Source organism: Alosa alosa, chromosome 11 (genome assembly GCF_017589495.1).
Source record: "Alosa alosa isolate M-15738 ecotype Scorff River chromosome 11, AALO_Geno_1.1, whole genome shotgun sequence".
Classification (NCBI taxonomy): Eukaryota; Metazoa; Chordata; class Actinopteri; order Clupeiformes; family Clupeidae; genus Alosa; species Alosa alosa.
In genome coordinates, this window is record NC_063199.1 from 21,872,444 (window position 1) to 21,891,431 (window position 18,988).

General features: G+C 42.4%; 2 protein-coding genes across 2 annotated transcripts in view; one reads left to right on the forward strand and one right to left on the reverse strand.

Annotated features, from left to right (window-relative positions):
* The window catches only part of si:dkey-30c15.2 (uncharacterized protein LOC558938 homolog), a 12,283-nt gene extending 8,036 nt beyond the window's left edge, over nucleotides 1–4,247 (reverse strand). Inside the window, exons 1-4 of the mRNA XM_048256631.1 lie at nucleotides 4,040–4,247; nucleotides 3,740–3,783; nucleotides 1,364–1,427; nucleotides 431–574 (exon numbers count right to left, since the gene is read on the reverse strand). Coding sequence (XP_048112588.1) covers nucleotides 431–574; nucleotides 1,364–1,427; nucleotides 3,740–3,783; nucleotides 4,040–4,078 — 291 coding nt within the window. The 5' untranslated portion in view covers nucleotides 4,079–4,247. The remainder of the gene's footprint in view (nucleotides 1–430; nucleotides 575–1,363; nucleotides 1,428–3,739; nucleotides 3,784–4,039) is intronic.
* Nucleotides 4,248–11,957: 7,710 nt separating this feature from the next.
* Nucleotides 11,958–16,498, forward strand: LOC125303112 (ADP-ribosylation factor 4). Its single transcript, XM_048256647.1, has 6 exons — nucleotides 11,958–12,172; nucleotides 12,786–12,866; nucleotides 13,083–13,192; nucleotides 13,677–13,748; nucleotides 14,523–14,648; nucleotides 15,966–16,498. The coding sequence occupies exons 1-6, from the start codon at nucleotides 12,106–12,108 to the stop codon at nucleotides 16,050–16,052; spliced, it is 543 nt and encodes a 180-aa protein (XP_048112604.1). The 5' UTR covers nucleotides 11,958–12,105; the 3' UTR covers nucleotides 16,053–16,498.
* Nucleotides 16,499–18,988: the final 2,490 nt, after the last annotated feature.

Below are 18,988 nucleotides of genomic sequence, written 5' to 3' on the forward strand. Positions count from 1 at the left end.
ACCTATGGAAGGTGACACAGCATTTAACGAGTTGTCAGGCGTACTAACGAAACACGTCTCGTAGCTTACGAGGACGTTTACCTTCGCCACATGGACGTTCACCGTAAAAGAGACGCCATGCTTGACGACGTCTTTTTTGCGTTCCCATTGGGTCAGCAGGCTGAGGGCTTTTGACCCATATAATAGCCGCACTGATCTGAATTAGTGGAGAACACATGCAAATCCTGGCAGCAATGTTAAAAAATGGCCTTGGCATGGCCTTGGCTGGACCCTCATATGTGAAATATCTAAACAAATCTATCTGCTTTGAAAATGTGTGTGTTACTCTCCATGTGTTTGAGTGTTTACAGTATGTGTCTGCTGTATGGACATGCACAGGTGTGATGGATGTATATATGTAGTATGTATATGTGTGCATATTTGTGCTCACCAGGGAGAGAGAGAGTCCCAGCTCACACAGCAGGACGTTGGACCGCACCCCTGCAGACAGCGGCAGGACATTGATGATGTTTGTGCCCATGAGGATGGCAGAGGCCAGGAAGTCGGCCAAGCCGAGCTGGACCAGAGGCTTGACCTGAGACCCAAACAACAACATCAACAACAACATCAACATTAAATATCATTCATCAAATCATGACCAATGACCCTGCTCAGTTACAGATCTCTCTCTCTCTCTCCAAGAATCTGTTTCCTAAAGAGGCTCTGATGAGAGTTCATGCTGAACGTGGCAGAGAAGAGGAAATGCACATGTGTGAGCTTACACAGGTTAACTTTGTGTGTGGATGTGGGTTTGTGTGTGTGTGGGTAACTTGCAAACCTGCTAGCGCTAACGCAAACCAAGTAAATGGCCTGCGTTCGTGACCGCTCAAAGCCTACAGAATTCCACACAGCTCCTTTAAGGTGATTAAAGTAGAGGGAGCTGGGACACAGGTGGTTGCACTTCATTTCCCAGTGTCCGTGGGCCCGGCGACGGAAGTTCGGGTCTGACCCACTATCATTTCCCAATCCCACCCCATCTCTCTATAATTGTGCTGCGAGTAGCCCCTTCCCCCTCAGGCTGCATTCAGCTGATCTGCTGCAGTCCCATATTAGCCTGTTCTAAACGGTGGGGAGAACTCAGCGGGAGCTGGTGTTAGCACAGCAGTGCCGCCACTGACTTTACTGTAACAGTGGATGTGTGCTCTGAGATAAAACCCTTCAGAGATAAGTCAGTCAAGTCAAGTCACATTTATTTATATAGTGCATTTCATAAACAGAGGTCATTCAATGTGCTTTACGATAAGACAGGTCCTACACTCAAGACACATTCCATCACACGCACACACACACACACACACACACACACAAACCTATTTCTACCCACCTGTTCATTGAGGTAACGCCTCTTGATGATGGACAGAAGCACTACAGAAGAGCTTCCCAACAAACTGTAAGAAAGCAGAGAAAGCAGTTATGTAAGTATGTTAAGTTCTATAAGTACATTAAGTTCTATACACAGAGAAAGCAGTTCTGTAAGCACATTAGGTCCCATAAGTACATTAAGTTCTATACACAGAAAAAGCAGTTCTATAAGTACATTTAGTTCTATACACAGAAAAAGCAGTTCTATAAGTACATTTAGTTCTATACACAGAGAAAGCAGTTCTATAAGTACTCTATGAGCAGAGAAAGCCATTCTATATGTACACAACACATAGATGCTGGAGGTGGGAGGAAATGTATTTATTGCATTTTATAGTATTAATGTGGCACCAAGTACTGTGATATTTAGTCAAGGACTATTATAATGTACCCTGGAAATCCAGAGTTCTCGCGAGAGCACAATGGAATTGTCTCTGCGAGACACTCTGGCGCTGCAACGTTGGAGGACAGTACACATTGGTCGTAGTGTTATCCGATTGCGTCGAAGTCCGAAATAATTCAGAGTAAACATGGTCTAGTGTTATCCAATTGCGTGCAGTGAGATTTTTAAATGCATGCTTGTTGCCGCCCCTCGAGTTGGGCCATTATATTGTTCTTTGCCAGACCCTTAATCTTTCTAGATTATCAGGGTCTGGATTTTCCAGGCTAATTATAATGTGCCAAAATGGTTGATCTAATATCTGGTAGAAATAGAATCATAATCGAATTGCAATATTATCTGGATCGTAAAATGTGAAGAATCACAAAAATATCATATTGCAAGCCAATTATCACTGTAGTATCATATGGTCAAATCTGTGGGAACTCCCACCCTTAACATAAATAGAAACACATTCCAATCTAATGTTCAAGAGTACTGAGGCAAAAATATATTGCAATTCCAAACCGCCCAGCCATGGTCATCATCTTCGATTTGGAGTGGTGGGCGACGCGCTGTCCAGTACCGTGGTGCTGAAACGGATTGAACCTCGGGCAGACACCACGCTTCCGTCCCCGATATTCGGGGTAAAGTTCTGGTAGTAAAGTCAGTCGAGGAAAAACATTGTGCCAACTTATGAAAGCTATTGGGCACTTGGATAGGGGCAACAGATCGCTTACGCGCATGTGCGCTGTGATTATCGCATGGAGGACCAGACCCGGCGGCAGACACAAATTCACGGACGGGCATTACACCTTTCCAGGGGGGGCACGGGAACTTAAATTGATCACGGTAGTTTAAGCTTACACTTGACAAAACATTGTCATATGAAAATGTAGATGCAATTGTTGTAAAATGGTGCAGCTCCCCGTGCGCAGGGATGGAGAGAGAGCAAGCGAGAGGGGATGCGTGTTAGAACTGAGATGCGTGTGGAAAAAGTAGACGTGCTATTGAGACTGGAGCTAGTCATATTCAAAATAATGCAAAAATAAATCCGCAGATAAAACCAAAATCCTCGTTCATTTGCTAACCACTTTCAGATAGAGTGTTAGGGGGTTAGCCCCGAAGTTACGGATAACTTCGGCCCTGGAGTGGTAAAGCTCCCTGTTCTCCGACTAGGTCAGAAGAAAAAACAGTAAAGGTTAACGCTATCAAACAAACCCAGAAACTACTAGGCCTACTTCTACTAACTACGATATGAGATATAGCCTACCTGCGAGCCGATAAGCCATATTTGTCATCGGATGACAGGGGTTAGTGCAGAAGTGAAGTAGACTGCGCCATGTAACCTCTCCATTTAGGTGATGGGCTTACCTAATGTTCATGATTGATTAGCTACGGAATAATACAGATTTTACAAGTTTTATTTGTTACTTGCTACATTGACAAACATATAATATAGGCCTACATTTAATACGTGTTCAAAATCAATCTATGGGATTGGGGTTGGTTGGTGCAGCCAAGCTCGTCCAGGGCGGGCACAGATGACTTCCAGGACGGGCCTGGCCCCCCAAAGCCCCATGACACCGGGACTGTGGAGGACCTATCTTGGACAAATATTTGTAATGTCTTTACTTTGAACAAACAGAATTCGCTGCAATATTTCTGTTCCGCCACGATGTTTTCACGTATAACACCTTAGGACACAGAATAGTGTTATGAAACCACTATAGATGAAAGATGTTGTCTCATAAAATGAAAACATATCCAAGTTGCTCTGCTGGTTGAACTAGTTCCGTGGCAGGTTCAGATAAGCCAAAGACGTCACACCTGTCACCTGGGTCTCCTTTATTTACGCTTGCACAAAAAACACCGAAAAATTACTGGAAAGACTCATTCCTGACCTTCAAAGACTCGGTGAAAGAATAATTCAAGTTGGCAAAAAAGGCGGACACTCACCTGAAACTCAGCGTCGATATGTACAGTCTCGACAGAGTATCAATCTAGGGAAACATGAGGGAACTCTTAACAGCGTTGGAATCGATTAAATGTAGACTAAAGCCAATTTATTCATATGTAATCTTCTGCAACAACATTCCATGCAAATTCTTTTTTAAAAATGGCAATTTGCCATTTGATTTAGCACACTAAGGACAATGTAAACAAAAGGCCTCTCTCTCCATGTGCCGGCTGAAATTAATATTCGCTGCCATACCTGCCACTTTTGTAGTCGGCTGAAGTTAATATTTGCTGCCATACCTGCCACTTTTGTAGTCCTGCTGTAGCGTTCATTGTCATAGCTTGACCAAACCGCTGCAAATCACCACGGTAGTGCTCTGCTCTCCGGTGCTACGGTGACTGAGACACCCTGTGCATCATCTGCGCGCTTCAGCGACGCTGGTGTTTCATTAACGCACAGCCCGCCCGCCTCACTAGCACCGTCTGGAAGTTGGACCTAGATTGGATCACGTGTTGACTTGAGTCGCTGGTAGGCAGCAGACATGTCCTCTGCACCTGTCCCCTCCCTAAGTGTGTGTGTATTTCCCCCATTGCGTCACACGGACCGAATCGACGATGGGCAGACATGGACAATGCATGTCCTGTAATGCTGTGAATTTGGCATTATTCAGCTTACCGTCAAATGTTTTTTTTTTATTATTAGAAATCACAAACATGAGTTTTACAGTTTTTTTCTGAATGCTTAAACACAACTGTGATTCTTATAGCACAATTTCTAAAACTATTAATACTTAGGCCTATAGCAAAACCACTCACTGAGTTTGTGCTTTGCACTCAGTTTGCAATTTTGGAACACACACTTTGCACAACTGTAGGCACAATTCACTGCTTTTTTTTGCGGAACTGTAAACACAACTCATGCTTTACATTCAATTTCCAAATGATCAACACACTCCTACCAAATCTATACACATGTATGGCTATTATTTTCTCTATTTTGCCAACTCTCTGGCACACTTACTCATGTGAAAACTGTTTTAGATAATTAGTTCACTTTGCAATCAGCCTAAGCACTATAAATAAGCCACAGGTAATGGGTACAATAGAGGGAGCAGGAAGAGTGAGAAAAGTAAGAATGAGAGGAGGCTGAAGAACATGGAGGTGAAGAAGTAGGAGGAAGAAGATGAGGAAGAGGATGCAGAGGTGAAGAAGTGAGAAGGAGAGAATCACAAGGACAAGGAGGTGAAGTTAGAGGAAGAGGACAAGGAGGAGCAAGAGGAGGATGGGGAGGGGGAAGAGGAAGGGTAAGAAGAGAAAAAAAATAGCCTTTTACAGGCAAAAAAATCAGTCTACATGTGGGGATATTGTCATGTCAGGCCTGGATACGGCATTCCAGAATATATTTTCCCCGGTGCCTTGGACTAGGACATTGCATGTCCTAGTCCAAGTAGACGAAATTTTGAGAGAGACGACCCGATGTAGACTGATTTGTTTTGTCTCAGTGAAATGCTATTTTGTGTTTTGACTTGGAAAAACACACTTGCGTTTGTTTTGATGTGTGTAAATAAACACTAATACTTGAAGTTTGGATCCCTGTATGTTTACAGAACTATGACAAAAGTATGACCTCAAACTGACATAGTCTACCTTGTGCACAGAGAAAGCAAAAGCCAGATGTGTTTTACCATCAGTGTGTAGTTGGCACATTGTGTGCTTACTATTGTGATGGCTTGTGTTTACTGTTTGATACGAAAACACCATTTTTACGAAAGTGTGAAGAGTTAAGCAAGGTGTGTTAGCTTTTGCAAGAGAACTACAATGTTTTGCTGATTGGGTGAAAGGTTTTCCTAGTTGTGTGTTTTGCGAGTTTTGCAAAAAAAGCCATAGTTACAAAAAATGTGCTTAAGCAATCAGAAAAAGCTGTAAAGCATCTCTCAAATTCATCATATGTTGAAAAACAAGCATACAAAGAGACACCTGTTGTGTTCACTTGTTTACATTGAATCTGAAGATGAAGCACTCTTGATGGAAAGAGCAACTCCCCTCAACCCCCACATACACACACACACACACTCTCTCTCTCTCTCTCTCTCTCTCTCTCACACACACACACACACACACACACACACACACACACACACACACACACACAGAGAACTGAGAATGGCTGTAGCCCAATGCATTTACTCGTGTGTAGCATGGCATGTGGCAACAGCAGATTAATCCTAAATGGGGAGGTGATAAGGTGCATGATTTCTCGCATCCTGGGTCGATGCATCTTAGTCAGTGGTTCTGAAACTTTTTCTGTCATTTCCCCTTTTAAAAGTGGGGAATTTTCAAGCCCCAGCTGACCCCAACAACCCAGCAAAATGGTAATGTTAAAATACTTTTTTCACATATTGGTTTCAATTTTAATTCATATGTTGGTCTGTTTATGACTGTTTGTGTGTGGTTATTTTGTTTTGATTCTATGATCTTCCTTGTCAAAAAGGAAAGGCATTATTAAAGAACACCTTTCCTCCTGTTCCTCGCGTCCCACCTGTCACGCCCCACCATGCAATGATGGTTTAAAACTCATCATTGCACACTTTACCAGAATGTGGGTTGGTCTTCCTTGTCAGATAGGAGGGATAGACATTGCCTTCTTTTTATTTATAAGGCATTAGCAGGGAAACTACCCGCTTACCTGAGCTCCCTGTTGAAATTTAAGTCTATGTGTCACAATACCATGGGCACAGAGTCTCATCTCCCTTGAAACCCCACTAGTGAAATCTGACTTTGGGAAATCTGCTTTTAACTTTTTTACAGAATATACGTGGAACAAACTGCAAGAAAGTCTGAAACTAAGCTTATTTGTATCAGTTGATAATTTTAAGTGTTTTTTTCATGATATGGCTACGGTACAGTGCTCCTGTTTTTAACAAACTCGTTTTTATTTGTTTTATGTTTTTTATTTATTTATTTCATTTTTTCTATTCATTACTATTACATTTTTTCTATTCTATTTCCCCTGGGGATCAATAAAGTATCTATCTATCTATCTATCTATCTATCTATCTATCTATCTATCTATCTATTTCTATTTGTTCTTAGGCCTACATTTGTATTGTATTCTTCTTCGATTCAATTTTATATTTTTGTACTCTGTTTTCTTAGGAACTGTTTGTCATCAGGGCTTTGCTGTAAAAAAGCTCTCTGGGCTCATTCAAATTTCCCTGAATAAATAAATTACATATAAAATGACATATATGTCTCTATTCCCCACTAGTGGGGCCCGCCCCACACTTTGAGAACCACTGGGTTAGGAGCCTACTGGTAAAATGGGATTCTTGTAAATCTGCCAGATTCCCGCCACCTGCTGGTGAAAATACAAACTTTGTCATTTCCAAAGGGCGCTCTATAAATTATTTTAGTGCGGAGTCATAGTGCAGGGCGATATGTAGCAAAAAAAGGTGTTTAGAACATTTCATATAGATTTTTGCTAATTATGTTTTTTCACTTCTTCAGACCCTATAGTTTGCAAAACTACCTGTTTCCAATTTTTCCCGGACTGCACAGGTCCAAAATCCAAGATGGCGGATATATCACCAAAAATTGTAAATAATCGCCTTTTTAACATTTTTAAATGGATATATGTTAGGTATTATCATTATAGATAGATAGATAGATAGATAGATACTTTATTGATCCCCAAGGGGAAATTCAAGAAATATATATTTATATACATACATTTTCTAATAAAATTGAATGACTTAGGTAATAAATATGACCATGGGTGATATGAGATGTCATGATTATCAATCAGTGATGGGTGTAACCACCATTATGCTATATATTGGCATACCCGGAAAAACACATTGACTGATTTAAAAGTTTCCTTCACATAACCTAATAATCATTTGAATTAAAGTAATGTTCTGCACTCACCCCAATAGATTAGATTAGAGTAGATTAGATTCAACTTTATTGTCATTGCAGAGTACAAGTATGAAGACAACTAAAATGTGGTTTAAGCCTGACCAGAAGTGCAAAAAAAGGAGAAAAGTGCAATGTGATATACAAAGTATAGACAGGTGGTGCATAGACAGGTCAAGAAATATAGTGCAGTGTAGACAGTAGTATACAGTTGATTTATATAAAAGTAGAGAGGTTTAGAGTAATATAAATATGTGCAGTGTATTAGCAGTTACCTTATAAGAGCAGAATAAATATGGCTATGTGAACAATGTATGAACAACATACATTCGGAGGGGGGTTGTCCCTGTCAAGGTTGCCATGGTCGTGGACACCTCAACAGGCACAGGCAAGGAGGCATTGGACAGGGGTGGGGGGCTTAGTTGGTTGGTTGTCACTGGGATGGAGAGCTAGACTTCAGCTGCAGGAAAGAAGCTTCCTCTGAACCTGCTGTGCGCTTTATGCAAGCATCGCTTGCCCTGGATGGCCTCAATGGAGGGGAGTGAGGAATGCATTGGGGAGTTTTCACCACCCTCTGCAGTGCTTTTCGGTTGTGGGCAGAGCAGTTGCCATACCAAACTGTGACACAGTTGGTAAGGATACGCTTGATGGTGCAGGGGTAGAAGTTCACCAGGATCTGAGGAGGCCGGTGGACCTTCTTTAGCCTCCTCAGATAGAAGAGATGCTGGTAAGCCTTCTTGATCAGGGTAGAGGTGTTGAGGGTCCAAGAGAGGTCCAAGAGATGTGGACACCCAGAAATCTGAAGCTGGTGATACACTCCACTTCAGTCCCATTGATGAGAATGGGTGTGTGTGCTAGCTTTAGACTTCCTGAAGTCCACAATGAGCTCTTTGGTCTTCAATAATTCTGTTAACAGGACTTGCAGGAAATTGTGGGAACATATGAATTTGTTGATTATATGCAAGCCTAATGCTGCCCACTACAGCTAAGTCTGCCTTAATCCATTAATTGTGACTGGTTTCAGAAACAGCATCCTCTGAACAATCTACAGAGAGTAGCTCAGTGCAATTAACACACACATTGGATAGCATCTTAATAGATCAAAGTCAAAGTCAAAGTCAGCTTTATTGCCAATTTCTTCACGTCAAGACATACAAAGAGATCGAAATTGCGTTTCCTACTATCCCACGGTGGAGACAAGACATATTTTACCAATTAGGTCCACAGACAAACATAACATTCAAGTAAACAATATAAAAAGTAAAAATAAGAAGGCACATACAATGAAGAAATAAGAGCAGCAAAATTTGGTAGAAATTGTGCAATTGTGCATACAGTAGACAGTCAATATAATAGTGCAAAAGTCAGGCCAATAAATGGCTGAGGTAGTTTTGTTTGACCTAAGTATGCAAGTGGCATAGTGGTGCAAGTTATGTAAGAGCAGCAGAAGTGTGTTCAGAAGTGTTCAGGACAACAGGACAACAACAACAAGTTGCAAGTGTGCAAGTGTACAAGTGGAGTAGTGCAAGTGGAGTAGTGCAAGGCAGCCATTTTGGGTCTAAAAGTCCAGGATGTTATGTAGCTGAGGGTGGAGGGGGGAGAGGGGGGAGAGATAGATGCCATGGCTGTTGTGCAGGAGATGGTTGTCAGGAAAAGTGACATAAACTGTTGCCAAGATCTGGCAGAATGCTTCTTTGAAAATGTTGAAAGTAAGGCACGAGGCTACAATGACATATACTTATTATTTAACAACTATACCATCACAAACTCCATGAAAGACAGGACGAGACAGGTCCATACAATGGGAAAAGCACATGATAAGGAATACAAAATACAAGACTACACCAATCAAAGACTTTAAAGCTTTCCTGGGATCGAAGGAAACCAAAGCCAACCTCATCCTCTACCTTGGTCATAAAGCTGTTGAACTATGTAAACTACCAGTCACAGTTCACACACACAAAGGTGGCAGTAGCAGTAAGTAATTTTGACAAAACCCCATATATCTACATGTCACACAGATGTCTTGGTGCTTTCCCTTCGCAGGGTACCAGACATCAACAAAGACAGTCTCATTATCATGGGCACTGGAGAACGTTGACAAAAGATACAGCCTAGAAATCTTGACGCACCCTAGCGGCAGCAAATGTAATTTGCAGTCAGGGTAGTCTAGCAACTCTCTGTTGGCTTGTGAGGTGGAAAAACCAAACTTCGCTCAGGGCAATCACATTGTGTATAGAGTCGGTGGACCTATCGGGTATCCTATTGTATCCTATCCTATCAGGAAATTGAAAGTCAACCGTTTGTCCCGCCATTTACCGTTTATCCCGTGGGAAAGGAAAGGTTTCTGTTTTAAGTCAATCAAGTCATGATGGTGTCATTAACACACAGGCTTGTAGTAGGTCCTCATCCATCTCCAGACATGTTAGCTGGATGTGAGAAATTTGTGTGTCAGCTCCTCAAAACATGGTTTTCAAACAGCTAAAGCCCTTTGGTGGAACATGTTTAAAACTCTAAAACCCAACCAGGGAGTGGAAAAACTCGGTAACTAGGGAAATCCCATCCCTATGATTGCCCTACCATCGCCTATTGCTGTCCCCATGCTCGGATTTCTGCCCGCGCAGCCTAGCGACCCACTATTTGCCCGATGACAACTTCTAATCCCTATGGACAATTCATCCCCTACACTGGACTATTTGAACTTAACACTAAATAGGATTCATGCATTGTCATACTGGTTATGTAACCAACCACTTTGTAACATATACCTCAGGTGGCTCTAAATACCATGTCCTATTCTCTGTATAGACCTTACTGTCCTGTAACTGACCCCAGGCAGATGGGTCAGGCCCTTGAGTCGTGGATCTGCTTGAGGTTTCATCAAAGATCCTTGATTACTAGCACCATTTTTTCTCCAAATTTTTTGGCAAATGATGCAAAACATGTTTTGAAAATAGTCTGTATCTCACTTGTCTACCTTATTAGGTGTATATTTATCAAAAAGTTGAGCACTTTAAGCCTTTATATTATTTTCCCGCATATATTGTCCGCCATCTTGAATTTTGGCACTGAAAATTGGAAACAGGTTGTTTTGTATTCAATGGGGTCCTAGCAAGTAAAAAAACACCAGTTGCAAAAATCTATATGAATCGTCCCTAAAATAACACAATACCCCGTACTATCAGTCCATTTGAAATTAAATTGTTCTTATATTATTCAACCCAGTCTTGCATTTCCTAATATTAAGCATGTCTAAGACAGTGTTGCTTTGTTGTGGATAACATTTCAAGAGGACTGAATATTTTGATAATAACTAATTTCCCCATAACTATTTGCGTTAAGTGGACCCAAAAACTGCTTACTAGACAGATGCCAATTTTATTATGGAATACAAGCGCCCGCGCTTGCGAACATATCCGTAGGGGTAGGTACCAAGGGGGCAGGCGAATTCCCGGAAGTAGAAGAATCGACGTAGGCTGGAGGGACCACCTCTCTGCTAACTCCCATAGAAGTCCATTCATTCTAGGATTTTTTTGAAATACCATAACTTCATATAACATATATCCTGTGCTGATATTGTAGCTTTTGTGTAATCAACATAAACACTACAAAGGCAAAACAGACTCCACTACCTCGTCCGTAATGTTGGTTACCCGTAAGAAGAATGGTTAGCTTGTTTGGTTGAGGAAGCTAGCTTTGACGTAATCTCTCTTTTCGCGCCGTAGGGAGATCACCGTATTGTTTGGATAAGAAGCTCAGTCCACCTTACTGTCTATGACGGTAACTCGTAAGCAAAACCTAGCATACACGACCGTATGTTAAGGTAAAGCATTACACAGAGGCAACCTAATTTAAAAAAATAAAAAACGGCAGTAATCATTTCAGAGGTTTTCGATGGATTGACCGTAGGTCGGAAAAGTGGAAAGAAAATAGTTTCAAGGCTATAACTTTTTTGTTTTGTTTTAGCATGACTGTTTTTGAAGATGATCATGTATGGTAGCTTCAACATTAACACGACTTGGTGAGGATGATATTAATAATAATACATAAATAAATGTTTAACTTTGATGACTTTGAAGGCGAAGGAAATGTGAGAAGAATTTCTGTGTGTCTATCATATGAGTTACAAGATTCAGTTCTATGGCTATCGTCACGAAGTTAAGTGTGAGGCTGCGCAGTACTGGGGGGACCAACTGAAAAATCGTTCTATTTGACTCAGTGCCCTCCCATTGAAAACGACGGAGTCTGTTCGTCCATTTCTTTTACTGTCTATGGTAGGTACCCGGTACTTTAGTAGGAAATGACGCCATATCTTCCGCGGTGGCCGACAGGACGTGGCAGCACGCAAGCGCATATCAAAGAACTCTGGAAGACTACGAGTGTTTAAGTGAAAGAAACTCAGATTCTGGCTAAACTTTTGACACCAACAAGTCAAAAAAAGTCTTTCTAAAATGGGGCTTACAATTTCTTCACTTTTTTCAAGACTCTTCGGCAAGAAACAGATGAGGATACTCATGGGTGAGTCTCGACTAATCAGCTGGATGCTCCTGCTAACAGGCTAATCTGCGCTAACCGTGTTAGCTAGCCACTCCTAGAAGAAGGAAATGCCGGGTGGTCAAGTTAAAGTTAACGTTACTACACGAGAAACTAGTCGAAATAGTTTGCGTAATTTTGTGTCTGTAACTTTGCAAAAGTAAGATATGGTTTATCGAACTGAGTGACCAGTTAGGATAAAATTCTTCAGTGTGTTCATGCTGTTTGATGAGCTGTTCTTTTGCTAAGTTAGCGATAGCTATCATAAGTAGCAGTACCTTATCTAGCCATAGCTAACATTAGCCATACGCTGAAATAGCTGGAAAATGGGAGGGATGTGAACCAAAACCTACGGGTATTTACCTTAATCATATGCCTTCAATACTGTCTCACCCACTCATTCTCCATCTAAAGGCCTCATACACACATTCAGGGTGATCGTTTGGCTCAAACTCGGTGGTCTATCTATTTAGCGATGGCTAACAAGTTAGCTCGTTTGCCACCAAGACGATAGTCCAACTTGAATGGGTTTAGCAGTCGAATCAGTTGTAGCAGCTATGATCATTTGATTGATTTGGTGATCACTTCTCTTTCGCAGTGGGTTTGGACGCCGCCGGTAAAACTACCATTTTGTATAAGTTGAAACTCGGGGAGATTGTCACCACTATTCCTACAATTGGTAAGTTTTACAACTCTTACTCGATGTGACGAAGTGCATCACAACAGTTCACCCTATATTGGATAACAACATATATTTAGCGCTCACGAGCCGTTCTGAGTTGTCACCAGCAATTGTTATCAGAGTCGCCCCTCGCCATGAGCGGGCACTTACTTGGCCTTTGCATGTCTTGTGACTCCAGAAGTATGACTGTTTGGAATGTCTCTCTACGAACAGGCTTTAACGTAGAGACCGTCGAATACAAAAACATCTGCTTCACCGTGTGGGACGTCGGCGGCCAGGACAAGATCAGGCCTCTGTGGAGACACTACTTCCAAAACACACAGGTACCATGATCTTTTAGGCCAGCAGTTTTCAAACATTTTGCAGAGAGAATAAAGATTTAGTTGCTGATTTTAATTTGTAGTATTACCAAATGTTCTTTAATTCAAACATACATGTATCAAACATCATGCTACTGATTACGTAAATGTAGAATGTAACACATATGAATTACACACATGAATACGGTATATATATTTTAAATGTCCTGTATTTATTGCAACCTGTCAATTGTGAACACCTATGCTTGGGAAGCAAGGGCCATATCCAAGTGTTCTTATACTATAACTATACTTGATAAGGTATGCTCAAATGATGCCTCAAATCAAACTATCAAATGCTCTGTGCTGTGACGATGTGTCATAGGAGACTTGCCCTTTCAAAGGTTGTATGTAATGGCTGATTGTATGTATTATTGTGTTGCTGTTGTGAGTGTAGATGTATCTGTGTCTGAATCTGTGTCTGACTGAGGTCTGATCTCATGTCCAGGGTCTCATCTTCGTGGTGGACAGCAACGACCGAGAGAGAGTAGCAGAGTCTGCAGAGGAGCTTGCCAAAATGGTAAGGACCGAACAGAGGGAAGAGGGAGGGTCTGGCTGGCACCGAAATGACACCATATTCTTGCTTGTCACAAGGTTTTGTTTTTTTTTTCATACACATTTTTGTTAGCCACAGTATTGGCCGATATCGGCCTTATGGACTCAACGTTTATGGTATCTACTGATGGCAATGGTTGTTGTTTGTCTCATGTTGCATGAATTCAGCACAAGGTAAATGTTGTTCACATTCAGAGATTGTGCTTTGAAGGCCTGAACGACTTTTTATTAAGACTTTTATTATTTTAATTACTTATTAATAGTGTAGTTTCCTCTTATCGGTGCATCCAGATTTTCTAAAACAAAAGATCATGTGAAGATTTTCCTCTTTTGCTCGCTCTGCTGTTCCTTCTTGTACAGATCTGTGCCTGTGATGAGATGTGCATCAGTCTTTTAGACACTCCATTCTGGGGCGCGTTTCCCAAAACCATAGTTGCTATGGTTGGTTTGTTGGTTGCAATGCAATTTCCCATTGCCAACCGACTAAGTTGGTAACAGGTTAGCAACTATGGTTTTGGGAAATGCACCCCTGATCACTAATAACACTAACACACCACAGAGGCTTTCAACACACTCTTTCAGTCCGTATGCGTCTAGAACAATGAGCTGAGGGTGTGCGTGCACATGCGTGCGTGTGTGAGTGAATATGCTACGGGTTGTTGTGCTGAGGTGTGTGTGTGTGTGTGATGGTAATCATCTGGTAAGATGTGCTGATAATGATGTGTGTGTGTGTTTGCAGCTGCAAGAGGATGAGTTGAGGGACGCTGTTCTCCTGGTGTTTGCAAATAAGCAGGACCTTCCCAATGCCATGGCCGTCAGCGAACTCACAGACAAGCTGGGACTGCAGAGCCTACGCAGCAGAACGGTACGCATGCATTATATACGCACATGCACACATATAGAACGTACGCATGCATTACATACATATAGATTGGTATGCATGCATTACATACGCACATGCACACATTTAGAATGGTACGCATGCATTACATACACACATGCACACATAGAATGGTACGAATGTATTACATACATATAGATTGGTATGCATGCATAACATATGTACATGCACACATATAGAATGGTACGCATGTATTACATACATATAGATTGGTATGCATGCATTACATACGTACATGCACACATATAGAATGGTACGCATGTATTACATACATATAGATTGGTATGCATGCATTACATACGCACATGCACACATATAGAATGGTATGCATGCATTACATACGCACATGCATACATATAGATTGGTATGCATGCATTACATACGCACATGCACACATATAGAATGGTATGCATGCATTACATACGCACATGCACACATATAGAATGGTATGCATGCATTACATACGCACATGCACACATATGGTACGCATGCTTTAGGTATGAGCTACACCAGGTGCCTAACAAGCGTTCCGTTCGCGGCATGGAAAATCCATTTTAAAAGACTGGTTTATTTTTTTTGAACGTACGTGCTGCTATCACGTCTGGTGTAGCTACTTCCAATGATTATAGTGGCAGCTAATTGTTGCAGCAGACGCTACGTGAACGGAACGCTTCAGTTACACGCCTGGTGTAGCCCATACCTTACATGTATGTACTGGCACACACCTAGAATGGTACCCATGCATTACATATGCACTGGCACACAAAATACGGCAATAATACCAAAAATCGTGATCATTTTGGTCACTATAACCGTGAGGTTAAATTTTCATACCGTTACATCTCTACACACATGCACATCTACACATATAGAATGGTACGCATGCATTACATGCATACAGGCACACCTAGAGAACCGTGCACATGCTTGTATGCACAGCCATGCCAGCAACTTTGCTCACAAAGCTGCCTGATGTATCACAACCTACATATGGATCAGTATACCGACAAGCACAATGATGGCACACATAACATAGACAGGCAGACACACACAATCTGGGGTGCGTTTCCCAAAACCATAGTTGGCTATGTTAGCAACTTAGTTGTTTGGCAATGGGAAATTGCTTTGCAACTAACAAAGTTGCTGACTTAACCATAGTTAGCAACTATGGTTTTGGGAAACGCGCCCCTGATAGACACACACACACACACAATTCAGCAGTGCACCACACACGGGTTGTTTGAGGTGTGTAACCTGGTCTCTCTGTTTCTGTCCCTGCAGTGGTACGTCCAGGCCACCTGTGCCACCCAGGGCACCGGACTCTACGAGGGCCTCGACTGGCTCTCCAACGAGCTCTCCAAACACTAGAGCCCGCACAGGGACGAGGAGAGGAAGAATGGAGAAGAAGAAGGAGGGAGAGAGAGAGAGGGGGAGAGAGACTTCCAATCAAGGGACTTGTTGTGGCCTCTCTCTCCCTGCATCTGAAGGAGTGTGATCGGACGAAGGCGTCATCATGAACGAAATCTGCACCTGTTTGTTTCTTTTTTTTTTTATTCTTTTTTTTTTTTCTACTTCCTTTGTCCCCCTGTTAACTGTCCTCTTTTCTTTTAAAAACACCTCATTTTCTATGACTGTAAAAATAGCGCTTTAAAAATCATACGGGGCTTTTATGTCATTGCTTTGAGGTTGTCAGAGTGGAGCATTGTGGGTAATGAAGTCTTTCCCTGATGGCCCAGTATTCTCATCCAGTGAGTTTGGTCTGTCATGAAGTCTGTTTAAAAACTTTGGGATGTTGGCTCTACATAGCATGAACCCCAACATGGTGCGCTCTAGCCACACCCATGCCCCATCCACTACCCCTCCCCCCCGGCCCCCCTCTGCTGCTATCTCAGAGGAAGGAGGGCAGCATCTGAGCTGCACCTTTCCAGTCTTGTGTGTCTGTTAGTGTGTGTCTGTCTGCCAGTATTTCCTGCTGCTGTGTGCTTGAGTGTGTTTTGACTGAACTCCTTAAAGACGTGGAGACCCCTCTTCCTCTTCACTCTGAGGTTCTAGAACTGAGCAGCTGCCTGAGACGCTCTGATCTCCCCCCAGGACCAGCAGGGCAGCGCCGCTGCCAGTGTAAAAGATGCTGAGGTGTCTCAGGGCCAAGGCAATGCAATAACCCAGCCCCAGACCCGGTGTCTCTGTGCGTTTGGTTTCCTAAGCAGGTGATAAACAGCTCAAGTGCCTGGCTTATCTTGGTATCATTTTTAATTGTGGTTTTATTTGTTTTCTGCCCTGTCACTTATACATTTCTCAGTAAAAATGTGTAGCCACTGCTTGACATGTCTGCTGTTATTTTGACTGGGATGGGAGCTCCGTTCTGGGGAGGGAAGTGGTGGGCCTATCATTACACACTGGAACTCAAACTTAGATTCTGCTGCGGAACTTAGAAACGGGACTTGGGGGAGAGCAGGAGCAGAGTGGGACACAATACTGCTGGGAGATCTCAAGCTCCAGCGGTCCCGTCCCCTCCCTCCCTCCCTCCCTGGCCTGATGTCTATTTTAGGGGGCGCATCTGGGAAATGTGGTGACCACTCATCTGAAAAGTTTAGTAGTCTGCAGTGCACCCATCTCATACCTGCGTGTTAGGTCATCATGGTCATCACCATGTTATTACCAGGGCTGTGGAGAGAGGCAGCAGGGAGTGGTGGTGAGGGTCTGCCATCGCACAGTCACGGAACTTGTACAATCAGTGATATCATCATGCCATTTTTAAACTCACCGTAATCTAGGGGGAGTGTGTCTGATAACCGGACAACGAAAGAGCCAGGGAGTAGGGCGATGAAATGATGCATGCATGTGGAATCTACAGTTTGAGCTGGGCTTCTGTGGAAATGCGCCTTTGGGCTTTGCTGTCAGCCTGTGGGGGAGCATGTGGGCAGGGTGTCCTCTCTGGGTCGACCTCACCAAGTGTGTGTCCAATGGGAAAGCCCCTCTTCGCTGAGAGGCAATACGGGGAAAAAATATATAATAATTCCACATTCCAATAATGTATTTTAAGTACAGTTTCCACTTGTTAGTTTATGACATTTTCAAAAAGCAAATGATATTGGATTGAGAGGAATCAGAATGTGCCTGAAGAGAAAGCCCTCTAGATAAAGGACAAATAGTGTTTGCAGTGTAATGTCAAGAGGCAGATTAAAATACACATTATGTTCTGTTTCTGTTTGGGGCAAAACAAGACAGGAATGGCAAACAACATTGTGTATGCTTCTTACAATATGAATAAATAAACAAAATTGTGTACGCTTCTTACAATATGGATAAATAAACCTTTTCTGCTATTAAAGACCGAACAGGAAATTCACCTGTGTTGTAAGTTGAGAGTTTCAAAACACTAGCGGCAATAAGTTTGTTGTGCCCCTGCCAGAAAGAGCACGGACACAAAGTTATTTATTCACCAGTAATGTTTATCAAAGCGCTTTACAGGTTAATGATTACAGTGTAATAGAAACATTGAGCTCTTATGAAACTGCAGGTGTAGCCTACATATGTTATTGTGTAGGCAGATATATATGACCGATGTGTGAGGTCACAGATGTTTGACTGGCGGTTCCAGCTATGCTGTGCCTGACAGAGCCAGTACAAGTTCCCAACATCTCTCTGTAAACCAACATGGGCTCCCAACATTTCTGCTCTCTAAGCCAACACGGGCTCCCAAAATCTCTCCTCTGTAAGCCAACATGGGCTCCCAACGTCTCCTCTGTAAGCCAACATGGGCTCCCAACGTTTCTGTAAGCGAACATGGGCTCCCAATGTTTCTGTAAGCCAACAGAGGCTCCCAACATCTCTGTAAACCAACGTGGGCTCCCATCATCTCTGTAAACCAACATGGGCTTCCTCCATCTCTCCTCTGTAAGTACGCAATGTCATCTCTGTTTGCACATCTCTGTTTACACTCTGTTTAACACTGTGTGTACAATATGTTAGGCTATATGATATCTATTTTCTTTAATACGCCATATGAGCTTATTATAGACTGCTTGCTGTACTGCTGCAGGTGTGTAATGTGCGCCATCTCATGCAGAGCTTTTTGAACAGGTGAACTGTAGCCTGCGTGGATGCCATAATCACATTGATAAAACAGGCAGAATGTTGCCTGTAGCATATCCATATTCAGACACTCTGCTCCGTTTCTTTGAGGGACTATTATAAACCGAATCAATATGTTCACTTAGCAGACGTACTACATTAATATAGGAACCCTGTAGGAGACTCAGTGACTTCTTGTGTCTGTATAGTGGGAAGAATTTACATCCCCA